The 18,407-nt window shown below is 41.2% G+C and overlaps 1 protein-coding gene across 1 annotated transcript; it reads left to right on the top strand.

Annotated features, from left to right (window-relative positions):
• The first annotated feature begins 9,932 nt into the window (after nucleotides 1–9,932).
• LOC137294342 (probable G-protein coupled receptor 139) lies at nucleotides 9,933–10,967 on the top strand. The gene has a single exon (XM_067825344.1). The coding sequence runs from the start codon at nucleotides 9,933–9,935 to the stop codon at nucleotides 10,965–10,967; it is 1,035 nt and encodes a 344-aa protein (XP_067681445.1).
• Nucleotides 10,968–18,407: the final 7,440 nt, after the last annotated feature.

Below are 18,407 nucleotides of genomic sequence, written 5' to 3'. Positions count from 1 at the left end.
ATCCCAACATAAACAAGCCATTTGCAACGCACACGAGACGTGCCAAAGGCATCTGCCACCACGATGCTGTCAACAAAGAACGTGACCACCTAAAGGGCACCTTCACCACCATCAATGGTTACCCTGCACACCTAGTCTCTAGAATCATCAACAAGACCATCAAATCCTCAAAACCTAAACCCAAAGCTGCCTCATCACCCATCAGGATCACCATTCCCTACCTAGGCCCTACCAGTCATCAGATCTCCTGACTAATGAAAAACAAACACAGATGTCACCTTCTGCAGCAACAAGACCATCAAAACCCTCCTACACGCCAATGGCAGAGGCACCAGTAGCTCCACACTCAACCCCAGAGGATCCGTATATCAAATCCTCTGTCATTTTGGTGACACGTACATCGTCGAAACCCTTAGGCCCCTGAACACCAGACTGAAAGAACATCAGGCATCCGTCAACAAACTTGACCTCAAATCTGCTGTTTCCGAACACATCAGCAAGAACCAGGACAACACCATCATATGGGAAGCCACCAAAGCCCTATCTGTCAACAACAGCAACTAGCGGCAAAGGGAATTGCAAAAGGCCATAGACATCAGAAGAAGCTGACCAGCTATCAACCGTGACCAAGTAACACATCTCCCTAGCGCTTGGGACTTATTAATATTGGAATAATTCATCATCATTGTTGCCCACTTCATCCTTGCACATACTACCAATAAGGCGCACTCCCACTTGTCTCTTACTACTTTTACATGCCGCCACTGTTACCACATCACCCACGCCTGGATTAACACTCCCTGGCTTCCCTTGTCCATTATAGCCCACCCCATCTAGCTTCCTATTGTTTGTCTTACCAATCATGTCTGCGTTAACAACCTCCTGGCTTCCACTCCTGTCCATCCACCTATTAACTACTATTAACTACTGACTTCCTTTGTCATACTGTTGTTGTTCCTACATGTACATAAAACGCTCGTTGTACTCCATTGTTTCATTCATCTGATGAAGAAGTAAGAATATGATTCGAAACGTCGTGACTCTTCACAATAAAGAAGTTGTCATCCCGAAAAAGCTTGTGCCCCTACCTCTTCTGTAGTTTTGAAGAGACTTCATTACAGGGGTCGTCCAAACGAAGAGGCCACGGATGTTGGGAGTGGTCCACCTCCATCAGTCCATCTGTTGACACAGATGTCCTTTTACCTTTTTAGCTAGACCATAGACTTCACACACGAATGACTCTTCCTGTCAGTGTCACAAATTTTAAGTCGCAGGACACAATATTGTTGTCAGTTACATACCACCCTCGTACAGCAGCGGTGAATGTTACTGAGTTACATCAGGGATAATCTGTAGTCTCTCTGCTTAGATGTATAAAGCAGTCTAAGTAAACTTATCCTCAGTACTTTTCGTTACACTCCTCTACTGAGTCTAACAAAACCTTATGGGAGGTCGCGTCAGGTAACCTTTGAGATTGACCAATCGGAACAGCTTACCAAATCGCGAAAGTGGACATTCGCACATGCCATTTGATTTTTTTTATCTCGAAAAGGTTTCATACCCGAACGATTTCAAATGCTATTTAGCGTACGCTTGCTTCCGGGTGATGCACACGGCGTACGTACAACCATGACAACGGTGAGTAAACAGTCGCTGAACATAGTGCTTTTGGCAATATTCAAGGATGTCATCTTGCGGAAATATTAGGTAATCGTAACCATGTCAACAGAAACCCCAAGGCGTACATACTGCAGGCCAAATAACTGTATTATTTTGTTTGTGGAGAGATCTGTGTTAGTGACCTGAATATTTTGAAAGTCCCTCCGATCCCTAAATAGTCGCCGTTGTCTGATTGGTTAAATCTATTCAACCGTCTCACGTTTGATTGGATGGTCATTGGTCGCTCAAAGGTTACCTGACGCAACCTTCCGCTAGGTTTTGTTAGACTCAGTGGTGGAGTGTAACGAAATACACTGAGACTAAGTTTACATAGATGTTAGACTGGATGTTAAAGGAACATTGAACCGGAGTTATTCTCATGGACTGGTTGTTGCTGTTGTAATTGCTTTTCCCAAGAATACCCGGATGATGTCCCAGAATCCTTGCGATCCCTGCTGCGCTACCCGCAAGCGCAATGTTGATAGCATAAGTATGTCCTGTGTATATCCTTAAATCAGGGATACTCTACAACAGGGATAGGTCACTCGCTTGCTTTCTTTGCCATTTGTACTAATTAACGTGTGCCTCGTTATGCTCCAACGCACACAGTGACGGCTCATGAAGTCGACCTTTGGATTTTTTAATTAGGCTCAGGACGTCGACCAGCGGTTCGCTTTGAAGTTTGGGTGTTATTTTAGCACATGACAAATTTCATGTGACGTGTTATTACAAGGCTGGTGGTTGATGGAAGTGAACACATCGCACAAGGAAGCCGACTGTCTCTATCCACCTTGAAGGTTGACATTCCCGCCTTAAACGCACCATCGGCAATGCTCACCCCATCGTATTTGAAATCATCACGTTCCTCTCCAGGAAGCAAGCCAATACGGAACACAAGTTGACACAATATGCCGGAAGGCAAAGGCAACCAATGAACAAGAAGAAATACAGAGACTTGGAACGTCGACTTCCTGATCTAACCACAGTGACTTGGCTCGTTCCCAGCGCAACTTCAATTGTGTTTAACAGAACTTCAGACAGTTTATTTATCTGTCGGAAATTTACAATGAATGAATGAATTATAGTAAGACTTATGTGAATGAAGGAAAGAAACAAGGAAAGGAATAAATGAATAAATAAATGAATGAATATAGGCTCCCTGCTTAAATTGAACAACAAAAATAAATCTTTTTTAACAAACAAATAGTTCCATCATTATTATGATAACAAATGAACACTGTTTTAAGTTTCACTTCATATGCCAGTGACACAAAATGTTAGAACTGAAAAATAACGGAAGTCAATGTACGTCTTTCTAGTTTTGTCTAATGATCCTAATGAATCGATTATTATATTATTTTGCATTTTTTGCACTTCGTAACAGTTATACGATCTGTTTTAAGGGAATTGAAAACGTGACTGAAAACCCATTTTATAGATTTGCCGACGTAAATTATATTTTACACACACGCCCTAATTGCGACCTATAGTGTCTGTTGTCTGTCTCATCGAATTTCACGGCTAAAAAGGCGAAAGGGAATGAATCTGCTGAATGCTATCAGGAATGAAAAAAACCTTAATACAAATATTCCAATTAAAACTGACAAAGTGATAGACGTTTGTGAGAGGAATGTGTCCCTCATAGATAACGAAGTTACTATGTGCTTTCATTTGCAGCTGACCCGTTCCATCACCACTGTGATTGGTGCCAAAGGTAAAGGTACAAAAGAGCATTTGTTGTGTACTAAACTTAAAACTATATATGTTACAGTACATAGTCTACGATCCAACAATGTGTGCGATGACTGAAATAACCAGGCATTGTGTACATTGCCTGATTTACTCAGGCACTGTGTACAGTATCTAAAATTTCCAGGCATAGTGTAGAATGCCTGATTAATTAATTAACATTATTGTACAGATGACTGATTGTTGAACAGGGATTATTGAGAAGACAAGCTTGGCATGGTTCTCGTCTGACCACATGAGCTTCAGTTCAGTAATCACAGGGACAGTAAACTCTGATCCATTGTCAGTCTGTAAAATGACAGGTGCAAAACGTAGCAAGAAGATACCCGTGAGCTGATATACAACCTCACTTGCACGGTTGGAGGTGGGTGGACGAAGGGCACAGACATTAATGAAGTGATCTGCATGTCCACAAGATCTACCTGTCCATGAGACAAGTAATCGACGATAGGTTTCACAACACCTTTTGTTGTAACACGTTTCCTATTCTTTGGGTATTCTATGAAAAGGGATTTGAATAACTCAATATGCTATTTGCATATTTCGCTAATGCTTTTACCATTATGTCTCTGCTCCACTGACCACGTCATGACATCAAACGACTCATCAATATGAGTGAAATAGCTAACTGCAGATTCGGATTCTGGCTCGTTCTGAATAACTTCACCACAATGCACGATAACGTAACCACAATGCACGATCTCACACCTCATACCTCCCAAGATCGTAACTGCCGGAACGTCTTCTCAGCTCCTAGTGCAAACTTGACTGCTTCAATCGAATTCAAGTCTTTCCTCAACACGATCGACTGTGAATCGGTCTGTCGTCTACTCAGATGTTCACGAAATGCAATCTCCATGATGATAACAAGACTGGATGTCAAGTCTAGTAATAGTGTTTGCATTTTATAGCATTTCTAAGGAAGCTTGTGTTCAAAGGAAGAATCATTTCTAGGGAAGCCTTTGCGTTAAGGGAAATTGGATTTATTTAAGCTATAAATATTATTATGTAAAAAGACGTCATTGTACACATTGCTTGATTGTAGACATTGTAACGTGTACATATTTTCAAATTTCTTTAGCAGCATTTCAAAGTGGCATTGGTTTTGTTTACGCATTCAAATACATCAAATTTGAGTTTTTGAGCATAGGTCACCAGACATCACACTGTTACTTGACATAATTAAAGATCGAGGAAAAAATAGAATCATATCGCATCAGTCATTATAACATCGAAGCATCAGAAAATCCGAAAAAACCCACAGTGCTGGGTACTTTGATAAAATCAGACAAGAACTATGTTTTCAGATAACGACATCTTATCATTATCCACCGTTCTTACTGTCCCATTGTTTAGACAGAAGAAATTCTACCATGGTCACCGACTGCCTTGTCCCTGTGTCTATCACAGTCGAGCGAGCTGGGACTGATCACCCGACTGAATTAAACTGTTGGCGCGAAACGTTATCATCTCGCTGGATCAGTGCCCCTTTAATACAGAGAAACAGGAACCAGGCAGGGCAACAACAAGTACCATCTCTTAACGTGTCTTTGTAAATGGGATGAAAACACCGAGCTTCATTTTCTTAGATGATCGAACTACCCCAAGGAATTTCCATACTTCCACTGCTTCAGAAACAGTAGTAGAGTCCGTGTCTTGTTTGTTTTCTAAGTATCTTGTAAGCTGGTCCTTGTGAGACTACACGGTGTATGATGTAAATAATATACAAAAGCAGGACTATCAGCAATGCTGGAAAGTGTATGACTACGCCACCAAATGTACATCACACAGTTGTGAAATAATGATTGTTGTGATTGTATGAACCATCGCCGACGTCCGCATCAGTGCCTTATCTCTCTGTAGCAATCCCTGTTCCGGATAGCATCGACCTGTTTCTTGCTCGTGTCAAGTGTGGAACTCACAGCATGGAACTCATGTGCAATTCCTCGTGGATTCTTAACAGGAGGATCTCCATTCCGATGGGATCCAAGACGGCCTCCTTAGATGTTCAAGACGGTTTATAAAGAGGCTCTTTACTGATAGCGGCCATGGGTTTATTTCAAGGACGTTGTTCTTCTAACGGATGGTGACAGTTAGGGAACCGCCAGGTCTGTGGTTTTCATCCATGGATATCGGATGACAGACAAGGAAATGTCTATGAAAATGTGGTATCCCGTACTTCCCGTCTGTTGACAATGATGAACGCAGGGTGTCCCAGGATTTTTACTGAGATCCAACATGCAGTCAAACGAAGCTCAACCATACACCACCAAAGAACTACCGCCCAAGGATTCAGCTGCATGGATCATGCAATACGTCCCCATGTCGATGAGGGCTGCCGGTGTCGTTTAGAAGGAAACTAATAAATATGAACACACTTCAAAAGAATATTTTGACCATTAATGAGTGTATGCAGTGTTGTTTCAACGGTCACAAAGGCTGAAGCTAGCAAGTTTGTAATAGGCACGTTAAGATGTGAGTTCGCAACCTTTATTTCACAATTCCACGCATAAATCTGGTAGTGTATGGAAATTTTTCACTCTTAAACAGCGTTAAAAGTTAATCTCAAACGGGTCCTGTCTCTCGCAGAACTAGTTACAAGGTACATTAACAAGCACGAAAAAAAAAAACACTGCAAAATCCTTGGAGTCATAAACCAGCCATTTCAAATCTACCACCATGTTTGCAATTTCCTTTCCTGTTTCGAAATTTCATGTACGCAAAGTAACTGCATCAGATCCTATTTAGTTCGGCTGTGACGGCATGCCAGTGCGTGGCGGAACACCACACGACTGTTCAGTAACATAATACATTGAGACATGGGGTGAGTGAGTGAGTCCGGGTTCATGTCTCTTTAGCATCATATCATTACGCTAGATCAGCTGTACCAATGTGAGGCAAACTTATGTGTGTAACCATGTCGAATACATTTACCAGTCGAACATTTCATGCATGATAAGCGGATCCTGTCATTTACAGGGTACGGCATGTCAAACATGCCACCCGATGTTACTGAGGCGTCTGATCAGCTGTACCAATGTGAGGCAAACTTATGTGTGTAAACATGTCGAATACATTTACCAGTCGAACATTTCATGCATGATAAGCGGATCATGTCATTTATACAGGGTACGGCATGTCAAACATGCCACCCGATGTTACTGAGGCGTCTGACATCAGGTGTTCATATATGGATTTGTTTTATCACAAGAAAAACACCAATCAATTGGAAGCGTGACATCACGACATTAGACTGATGATGAACCCGTAAACGATAATCATCTCCAGGATCGAATGACCAATGTTCCTATACGCGCCCATAACCGTTAAAAGTGGACGACATGAATCTGAAAGCAGGAAGGTAATTATTGTTATTAGCCGGATCGAATGACCAAGGTTCCCATACACACCCATTTCCAGTTACAAGCGGACGAAATGAATCTGAAGGCAAGGCACTAAATACGTTATTACCTGGATCGAATGGTTAAGACTCTGTACACGTCCTTACGTGTTGATTTTCATGTTGCAAATATACATGATCTGTAAATCAGGCCGTACGTGAATTGGGTGTGAAAACAGCAAACAACAAAGAAAAACGCGTTAACATAGAGATCTGTGTTGTTGATACAAAATATTTAAATAATCAAAGTAACTACAAATGAAATTTACAATAACAATACAAACTAAAGAGGCAACACAATTCCAAAGGGAGTATCACATTTGGCTTCATTAATGACGGGTCAAGCTATTGCTAACATTATATCCTAAATGTTGTGAAAGCTACGTACCATTTTCTTAACAGTGTGGCACAACACATCTGGTTGAAATGTCATTATTATGTTCTTTTCATCCGATGCATTCTGTTACAAATGAAACCTTTTTTATTCAGATTGTCAATATGGAAATCCAGCTGTCACTTAGTATCAATGATTTGCACATAGAATTCTCTCTATCCAGTTAAAATGGAGGACAAAGCACATGCACTGATGCTTTTTCACTGTCGTTCACTGTTCAGTTAGGCTGTATAGAAAATTAAATCTTTCACTTTTTTCAAAAGTGACGAGGGTCGTAGAACATTTTTAAAAAATGATAGAAAAAAGTGACAAGGGAGAAACACGTTTTTATTTTTTGGTCTCAGAAATACAACCTGGGAACTTAGCGGCAGGCTGCTGCCCGCTATAATGTGTGTCAGAGTGGTATTGGTAGACTGTGGTAGGGAGTTCAAGCCAAAGGGTCCGTGGAATTTGTACGTCGACCAGGTCGCTCCAGAGTCACAGCAGTCCGAGATGATAGGCACATGGTTAACACAGCGTTACGTAATAGATACCTTAACGAAGCAGATTTTCAGACAGAGCCCTTCAGTGTAAACAATGTAGTGATATCCAAGAGCACCGTTCGTCGGCGTTTAAGGACCTGCAGTTCGTCAACCACTAAGACCACGTCACTGGCAAGCGCGCTTTAGATGCAGTGTTGGAATCAACGTTAATGGTTTCGTGTGAGGAGCAAGAGAACAAGGTGCACCTGTGTCTTGGATGCGCGAGGACCACTGCAGAGTAGCAGACCACATAGCAGACCACTATCCCCCCACTACTACTACTACTGCTGCTGCTGCTGCTGCTACTGCTACTACTACTACTACTGCTGCTGCTGCTGCTGCTACTACTACTACTGTCGCCGCTGCTGGTGCTGCTACTACTACTACTACTACCGCTACCACCACTACTACTACTACAACTACAACACCAACTACTACTACTACTACCGCACCGCTGCTGCTGCTACTGCTGCTACTACTACTACTACTACTACTACTACTACTACTACTACTACTATTACTGCCGCCGCCGGTGCTGCTGCTGCTACTACCGCCAACATTACTACTACTGCCGCTGCTGTTGCTGCTGCTGCTGCTGCTACTACTACTACTACTACTACTACTACTACTACTACTGTCACCTACTCAACGACAATACAATTGTATCCTACTGGCCAAAACCGCATACCCGTGTGTTGTTCCTAAATATTTTCAAACAAATTAGTATGAAGTATGTCAGAAATATATTATAAATACAAAAATGCGCTGACATTGGTAAAATTGTTTGATTTGGAAATATTTAAGCAAAGACACAAGGGCCTGGGGACGAAACATCCGTTCACCACTGTCGTACTGGCGGCTGCCTTGCATGTAGAACACCACTGTCGTACATACCGGTGGAAGTCTTGCATGTAGAACACCACTGTCGTACACACAGACGGGTGTCTTGCATGTAGAACACTACTGTCTTACATACAGACGGGTGTCTAGCATGTAGAACACTACTGTCTTACATACAGACGGGTGTCTTGCATGTAGAACACCACTGTCGTACATACCGGTGGAAGTCTTGCATGTAGAACACCACTGTCGTACATACAGGCGGGTGTCTTACATGTAGAACACCACTGTTGTAAATACTGGCTGGTATCGTGCATGTAGAACACTACTGCCGTACATACTGGCGGGTGTCTTGCATGTAGGACACTACTGCTGTACATGCAAGCGGGTGACTTGAGAATAGCATTGTTGACTGACAAGAATAATTCCCAGCCTGTATGGCTCATTTAGACACTTGCATACAAATATTGAACCTTTTCTTGAACGCATCATTTGTTGTGCTGAATGTCAATATTTCGCATTTAAAATTCAATTATTTTTTAATGGTTTGATTGTTATTGTAACTAAATAGCAATAAAATTTGTACACTTTGTCTCGTAACAATTTATGGTTTTTAAATTGTCAGTCGATATTCCAGTTATTCACAATGTAAATACCTGCTCGAGCATCGATATTGATCGATATTGAGTCAACATTTTATACGGAGTTGTATTTGAATGCCATATGAACAGAGAACTCGAGATTTCTGTGAAATCAATTGATAATGTTCAAGTAAGAAGTGTTGTGAAAAAAAAACATCTGCCTTTAAGGAACTTCGTTAACACTTTCCGATACAGTAAATTATTCGTTAATAGGAAATACGTGTAACAAAGTCTATCATACAAATGAAGATGTGAATTTCTATTGTGTTCACCTGTTCAGGTTTTGATGATGCCAAATTCATTGGTACTTATTTGATTGGCTTTATGACAGACCACAGTTCCATAAACCCAACGGAATATGGTGCCGACTAAAGATCGGGTGAGCTACTGTACTTGGAACGCCTATCGGTTTTTCTGTTGACTTGCGAATCTCAAACTGAGGCCGAAGAACGTGACATTGTCTGCATTAAAGATTGTCCATACGCATGCGTGCTTTGCTGTCGACGGGGTACAGTGTTTTGACAAGAGGCAGAAGAGATAAGGGAGTCATTAATTGACCCGTGGATCTGAAGCCAATCTAGGCGCTCTCGGGTACGAAGAGATTCACTTGTCGACAAAGGGACAAAGAATACATGCAGTAAAAAATGGCGTTGAACATTACAGAATATATGAATGCCTCCGTCGCTTTCACAACATCGTCACCACTAGGGGTGACCAATGTATCCGAAATGTCTGTCTTATCCGTGGATAACGGGACGGAAGATGGTAACGGAACCGGGGCCATATGGTTGCCGAATTACTGGTCCAGTTTTGTTGAAAGACCAACATCTCAACAATCCACGTCAGTTGGTGTTTGGATCCGCCTCGTTGGCTTGCCGCCTGTCTTGCTTCTTGGAATTATTGGTAACATTCTTGCTATACTGGTGATGTCCCGACCAGCTATGAGACGCCATTCGTTCAGCTGCTATCTTCTACTTCTGGGCGTCTGTGATAACATATCGCTCCTGGTCCGGTTACTGTTCTGGATCAACTTATTCCTGGAGTTCAAAGGGTTTCCCGTGGTCATCACTTTTACAAACCTACCCGCCTGCATCATCAGTGAATATTTCATCACCGTCAACACTGTCGTCTGCTCCTGGGTAGTTGTCTGCATCACCTACGAGCGGGTAATTATAGTGCTGTTTCCTCTGACCTGTGCCAAATTGTGTAAGCCATATATATCCCGCAGGGTCGTTGCTCTACTCATCCTGTTCCCTTTCCTGTTGATGGCCTACATTCCCTTCAACACGAGATACCTTCCACATCTCGGCTGCGTCATGCGCTACATACCCGACATGTTGATGCACTACATCATTGCCACAACGTTCGTGACCATGCTCCCACTTGCCCTAATCTTCCTCGGTAATGCCGTCATAATAATACAACTGAAACGTCAGAGCAAAAGAATCACCGGAACCGGAAAACGTGAAGACAATGTTAGCCGGGTAACTACAATGTTGGTGACAGTGTCTTTGGCCTTCTTCATTCTTGTTCTGCCCAATGCCCTAATGGCGCTGCTGCTCGCCCTGCGACCTGATTGGGGTATTCTGCGAGCCGCTGTGGACCCTGCCGCCTTCCTTTGGGATCTCAACTTTGCCATTAACTTCTACCTTTACGTCATCACCGGTGGCAACGTCAGAACTGAGGCGAAAGAGATGCTTCCGTGTTTTAAGACTGGAACTACAGAAACAGCACAACGAAACAGTGTGATGTTACGAAAGTAAGGGGACTGATATGGTGTTTCATCCAGTTGACGTTCATGTGTTGTGGGGCTGTTAACCTTGAGTTCCAAATCTTCGTTTTCACGCACAGACATTTGTGCCTTTAAACGCACAATGGTGTTAAGTGCACAGAAATCATAAATATTCATGAGTAGGATGAGCTCACGTGAGACGTTATATCTCAGCTCTGAAACCTTGATAGACTGATACGTAAACGGTGATACACATGACCATTTGTTACCTTCTCTTCTTACATGTTCTACATGTGCACATCAGAACCTGGTAGAAATATCAACTTTCACTTGTTTTGTAACTTCTTTCCTTACGATATGATCAAAATTATAATTTCCGTTCAGCAAATGAAGAATTTCTCACTGGCTGAAAAAAAAACCGCCCTGTCTAGTATTTCTACGTAGAGCGCCATGTTGCTTCACGTTCATGACAAATACCATTCCGACCTATTGTAACTAATTCGATAAGCTCCTGAATTTTGAAACCTTTTCATAACATCGGCATGATCTTATCAAACATCAACTCCACTGTTAAGGGAAATCATACATGTGGTTGATTATACGTTTAAAATATTTACGTATACGTGGCTAATACTTTAGTAAAACATGATTATCGTGAATCTCCGACAAGGTAGCAAGTTTCACAAGCACAAGTGAGAGATGCTATTTAACGGACATGTGGACACCGTTGCAATTAAACATCACGGCGTGGTATAATACCCCGCCCGATGTGGCACGTCTTGTCGCTATCACGCAACTCACGAACCACGTCTTGGTGCCGCAGAAACCAAAATTTGGACTAACAACATATATATATATATATATATGCATACATACATACATACATACATACATACATACATACATACATACATACATACATACATACACACACACACACACACACACACACACACACACACACACATATATATATGTATGTATGTATGTATGTATGTGTGTGTGTGTGTATATATATATATGTTGCGCCATGTAGACACATAACGCACGTGTTGTATACGGAGCCTTCTTACAATACTCTTGGTGAAACCATCATTGTACATCGATACGAGCGAGATTTTCAATGCCATTCTTGTCGCGCTGAAATCCGTACAACTGTTTTGTTTTGTTTTTTTTGTGCTCTATAGCTATTTTGAAAAAATCTTGCCATTTGAAATATTTTACATATTTGTCTATTAGGTAAGAGTACGTTAAATATGTATGTGTTATAATTGTAGTGCAAAGCCACTGTTTGACTGTAGCTGTCGTAGATGACCTAATAAGTGATATCCAAATATGCTACCAGTCCTAATACTTCACTTCCCGTTAGCTGTGATAACACAATACTGGGTGTAAATATGCCAATATTCACTTACTATAAAACGTTGGATTTTTTAAAATATGATGCATGTTACTTTTCCTTTATGTCAACTGTAGTTTTCAAAATTAGAACGTATCACGTAAAGAACCCACACCAGCCACAGTGACACAATTCCCTTATTGTATTGTATTATAGATAGATAACGGTCAGACTCATTTAGACAAAATGTTCGATCTGGTATGAATAAGAAATGAGATCAGGCATTCGATGTTAGAGACTGCGACATGTATCGTCTATAATACGGAGTGTTTGTTATGATTTAATGAAACATGTCAGTAAGATTATTCAATTCAAAATATTGCTTTGATCGTATGACGTTGCTAACGTTTAACATCATGGCAATGTGACGACAAATTGCTTTAAAGATTATCTGTCGACATTTAAAACGTTTTGCAGTGTAACTGAAGTTGATTTTTAGTTATATATAATTTATTTTAGAATTTCTTTTCTTTTGTTAGCTTATTTATATTATCACAACAGTTACGCGTGCACAAGAGGTATAGGGCAATCCTATCGACCTTGACTTACCTTTACGCTAAAACTCATTAACCGTAATTATTTCGTTAAACTCTAGTGATTCACTGAAGCGTTTCCTCGTGGTATGTACATAGTTATTTTTCCATGTTGTCTATGATTATAGGTCACTAGGATATGGCTACATTGTTGCAGGGAGCAATTAACTGAAAATTACAGTAGGTTCAATGTAGATTGGTATTGATTGACTGGTTACATTGACATAACGTGACATCAACAGATGCTCGTGTTCTGGAGACGTAAAAGTGATGTTTTGTGTGCGTGCGCATGTCTTGAAGTTCTGGAATCAGCGCGATGGCGGGGTTTTCTTGAGGGTATTTTATGCATAAAAATAATTGTGACTTCACAGAGAATGTTTGTAGTCAATAAACGCCGCAGACAACAATGCGAGATTATTGACAACGTTAATCAGCAAAATATTTCAACCGATTTATTTGACATCAGCCAACGATAAATGTAAAACTATGTGCCTGCACAGCTATGGAATTATTCTGAAGGCATTAACTGAAAGTATATTATAGCTGGTACACAAATGTAACACTGGAGGTTTCTATGAACAGCCGTGTGTTACATATTTGACATCATGGCTTTACGTCATCACAAAACTTTGAATTGTGCTACATGTTTTTTCGTAAACTTGACAATGTCTTTTGTCACTATTGTTAATACACTATCTTTCGTAAAAGAAACGCACAGGCAAACTTTGAAAGTGTTAACCTTTTTAATGTTAATGTGCATATCTCGTATAATTTGTCTGATGCCAGAATAGGACTAGGCTGATGGTCATGTGTTCTGTTAATAATGGCCATACTGACTGCCTTGTCACAAGACATCAGAGGGACGTTTCCGTCAGTTCCTGGGGTGACCTCTGGGGCATAGACCGAATTAGTCTACGGATTCTGTCCTATAGAATTCTCCTTCTACATTATATTCCGGCAAAGTGTTGTTCACATGCAGATGGTTTGTGGCACATGCTGACTTTGACGTACACGCCCATTGAGTTCATTCCTTTAATCCAAATTTGTCAGTCCAGATACCCTGTCTTTTGTCACCTCTCGTAGACGATTCTTGATACATGCCCTGTAGTCTCGGCGGTAGTAGCATGATGTAAATGAAAGACCCGGATGAAACGATCTTGTGCAGCGGCGGTGATTCTTGTTTCACCACTTTCGTAGGGCGCAGGAGTGCAGATCGAGGTAAGGCACCTGTTTTTAACGCTGAAGGCCCGAGTTAAATGCCCGGTGGAGGCACCTAAGTTTGGGTTCCGAGATTGGCACATTTGCGTAGAAACCTTGGACAAGATACCTATATCCACAATGTCTCAGGTCACCCAACTGTAAAATGGGTACCCGTGAGGATGTGCTGTCAAAGTCATTGTTTAGTTCATTAACCTAACAGGCAGCGTGGCTGTACGCTGCCCAGGCACGTAATTGTCACAGCTTACATTCTGCACCTCCCGGCCACCACCTGTTTTGAATCAAACATGGACATTACGCATAACGTACTAAACGAACATTCTCACTATCTCCTGTACGGTGTTTTTGTGGAATGCAATCTATCATATGTAACTTCGACACAAATAAATATGTAACTTCGACACAAATAAATATGTAACTTCGACACAAATAAAGTATATAGCACTATTCCACCAGCTAATGTTTCTTTGCTACGTGACGTACTATCAGTTTGCGGAAGAGGGATGTTCGGAAATATAAGTCAAACGAACACGACTCGTTTCGACACTGAAGCATACGGTGCAAACCGGCCTGTTCCGTTACCTGTGGTATTGCTTATACATGATGCCACTGGTTAAACTGGAGAGGCTATACTTCATAACTATACACTCTATAAGGACAGAGCCCTCTCGAAGAGCACGTTTTCGATTTTATATAAAAATATGTTGTTTGTTGTTGTATTCATAAATATTAGACTATGGTACTCGGGCCGTATAACGAAGGGTCGGTATACACGCACGACGTCCAATAATGACACTGATCAGCTAACACATCAGAAGAATCAAACAAAATCACAATACAAAAAGCCTGGCGATAATATTACCATCCTCCAAGTAGAATGCAAAACACAATATTTACTTAATGTACCCTTGTCGAGGCAGGCAACGCATTAACCGCTTTACAAAACAATAATCAGACGACAACCGTCGAGATTAAAGCTTTCCCGGCGTGACATTTCTCCTCAGTTACAGTGGCAAATGTCTTATAGTAATGGCGTATTTCAACCACAGCGCTTTTAACCCATGAGGAATGTTCATTGCCATACATATTATGCTTTCATTTGGGCAACACAGAGATGGCTATTCTAGTCATCGATCTGTTCTGTGTGACGCCAACAGCCAGTCAGCATCACTGACTTCCGAGTGTCAGCTGTCAGGTCAGCCAAATTCCATCCCACCTGGACGACAAACAGGTATACTCGGCATTTACATGTGTTATATTTCCGCTTTCCACGGGCCCAGAGCTCCACGTTGAGATACACGTGATGAGAGAGAGACAGAGCAATTCTTATGATCACAGATGTACCATATGTACAAATCCTGTTACTCTTACCAAATTCTTCCAGAATAACGGTAATTTGTATATTCGAAGTGAAAGCATGTTTCTTTCAATATCAAGCTAATCAGTGAGAAAAGTGAAGAATGCGTTTCTTTCTGACAAAAGGGCTTTACAATGCCACATATTCTGCCAGTCAAAGTCGTCAGATTGTTTGTTGCAGAGTTTGCTTTGTTTCGAAAAGGATTTCCACGCAAAGTTGTAAACCAGGAGCCACAGCCTCAAAGCGTTCGTAGCATTACCTTACGTCATTCGTTAGCTAGTTATATACTACAGAGATACGACATGTCGTAAAGATACGAACACTTTGTGGATAGGGACCCAGGGCGATATTGCGGAGAAGACAGAACCAGAAGCTGATAAAGTACCTTTGCTAACAGGAAATCTTTTGCCATTTTTTGGAAACCGTTTATATGAAACCCTTTCTTCAACTACCATCCACCACATTCAGAATCGGCATGACCAAATAGGTACAGCGACAATTGAACTTACGCTTCACAGTCTGTATCCACAAAACGTTCGTAATGTTACGACCTATCGTAACTCCCTGGGTTATCATAGACTTCGACCTATGCTGTGAACGTTTTGTGGATCCGAACCCAGGTATATCAAAGATGTGTTGTCCCTTCCACTCAATTACCAACCTGAACACCTCTATTAGTAAAGATTCAGCGACAAAGACCTGTCCACAAGGCTGTAAGACCACCTGTCCAAATGTCAGCTCAACATTTAGATCGAGCAAAGTCTCAACAGCTCCAGCCGACTGTCTGGTCGTTTGCAGATTGTGTCGATGTGGTGAAATTGTGCAATGGACTCGGCTCTTAGCAGGAATTTCGTACGGAAATGGAAATGGTATTCCGTATGAACGCCTTCGGCGCATATACAAAGCTATAAACAATTATCACATTGATGTATATAGCATAGGTACATTATAAAGACATATACTTTCACATAAGGGACATTGTGAAATACAAATACATTATCCATTGACCAGCCGCTGTCTTAGCTCAAAGCTCAAACATAAATATTTGCAAAGATTATTTAGTAATTCACCTTTTGTGGAAGATAACAACTGATAAAATTTATAGATAGACGGACTGGCATTTGTGATAAAGAGCCGCTTCTTAGATTTTTATAACATTCACATATATGCATAAAATATAAAATTCATCTTCCATTTCTGTATTACATATGGGGCAAATACGTTGATCAAAATCAACTCCTAACAGCCGTCACTCCTTTAATTGTAAACTTCCCGCTCTGATCGTAGTAAGAATATGCCTTTCTTTTTCTTTTTTGTATTTACAAATTTAGATGCTTTTTACTGGTTCTAAACTGCTTTTACATTGACTATACAGCTTACACCTTGAACTGTCTTCAATCGCACTATTCCATGTCTGTATATGCATGTAAACTGCAACGGTTGGTCCATTGAAGACAAACTGACTATAACTTGACATACTGAAGACAAACAGTCTATAAGTTGGTCTACTGAAGACAAACTGCCTATAAGTTGGTCTACTGAAGACAAACTGCCTATAGGTTGTTCCAAAGAAGATAACTGCCTACGTTGGTCTACTGAAGACAAACTGCCTATAAGTTGGTCCACTGAAGACAAACGGCCTATAGGTTGTCCCAAAGACGATAACTGCCTACGTTGGTCCACTGAAGACAAACTGCCTATAAGTTGGTCCACTGAAGACAAACGGCCTATAGGTTGTCCCAAAGACGATAACTGCCTACGTTGGTCCACTGAAGACAAACTGCCTATAAGTTGGTCCACTGAAGACAAACGGCCTATAGGTTGTCCCAAAGACGATAACTGCCTACGTTGGTCCACTGAAGACAAACTGCCTAGAAGTTAGTCGACCGAAGACAAACTACACGTTGACATGCCGAAGACAAACAGCCAATAAGTTGGTGCACTGAGGACAAGCAGGCCATAAGTTGGTCCATCGAAGACAAGCGGTCTCTCAGTTGACACACTAAAGACAAACTGCCTATAGGTTGTTCCACTGAAGACAAACTTCCTACAAGTTGGTCCACCGAAGACAAACAACCTATAGGTTGGTCCACAGAGGACAAACAGCATATTAGTTGACATACTGAAGACAAACTGCCTATAAGTTGGTCCACAGAAGGTAAATCTGACACAAGTCTAGCTGATGATGCTGATGACTCTACGAGCGCTTCGATTTCAATCGATTTCCCACCTCGAGACATGCCAAATATAAATATGGATGGAGGGGACAATGACCACTTCATATCAGTAATTCCTGGAAATAGACCCTTGACAGGGTTTAGTGGCGTTGATGACGATCCTCAGATAATCATTACGTTATTATTTGTGATTAAATACAATATTTGTGTGAAAATATATAATCGGTATTTCACTAAACTGAAATAACATTTCAATGCGGAGTGAACCATGAAATGGAACTAGCTTGAATCGGCCTGAGTGACACTTTTATCTTACATTAGACATGTGTGTGAACAGTTAGAAAATATGTCATGTTTATCGTTTATCTCATTTCCATGACGTATGCACTCGAGGCTGCGGTACGTGAAAATGGGAATGTTGTCAAATCACTCAAGGGACAAACATGCTATCTGATAATAAAAGCCAAATATTATCGACATCTGAAATCCTTTCGAATTACCAAAGTGATGGTTAATGGATGACTACCTAGGTGGTTCCAGTAAACTATATGTCGGTGCCGTGAACTAATTAACGGACACTCCACATTAATCGATCCCGATGCATTCACGGAGTTAATGGCCCGGAAGTGGGGGCTGATTGACAACAACGTCAACATCTACTGGTATAGACAAGACTTGACACAGCACGGACGGTCGACATGTATTGTTATATACCGACCGATTAGAGTACCTTAAATGTACTTGTGAAGGAATATCTCATTGATTTCAGGGTTTTTATAATGGAACA

The sequence above is a fragment of the Haliotis asinina genome, chromosome 8 (genome assembly GCF_037392515.1).
Source record: "Haliotis asinina isolate JCU_RB_2024 chromosome 8, JCU_Hal_asi_v2, whole genome shotgun sequence".
In the NCBI taxonomy this organism is placed as follows: domain Eukaryota; kingdom Metazoa; phylum Mollusca; class Gastropoda; order Lepetellida; family Haliotidae; genus Haliotis; species Haliotis asinina.
This window is presented reverse-complemented; position numbering and strand designations above follow the sequence as displayed.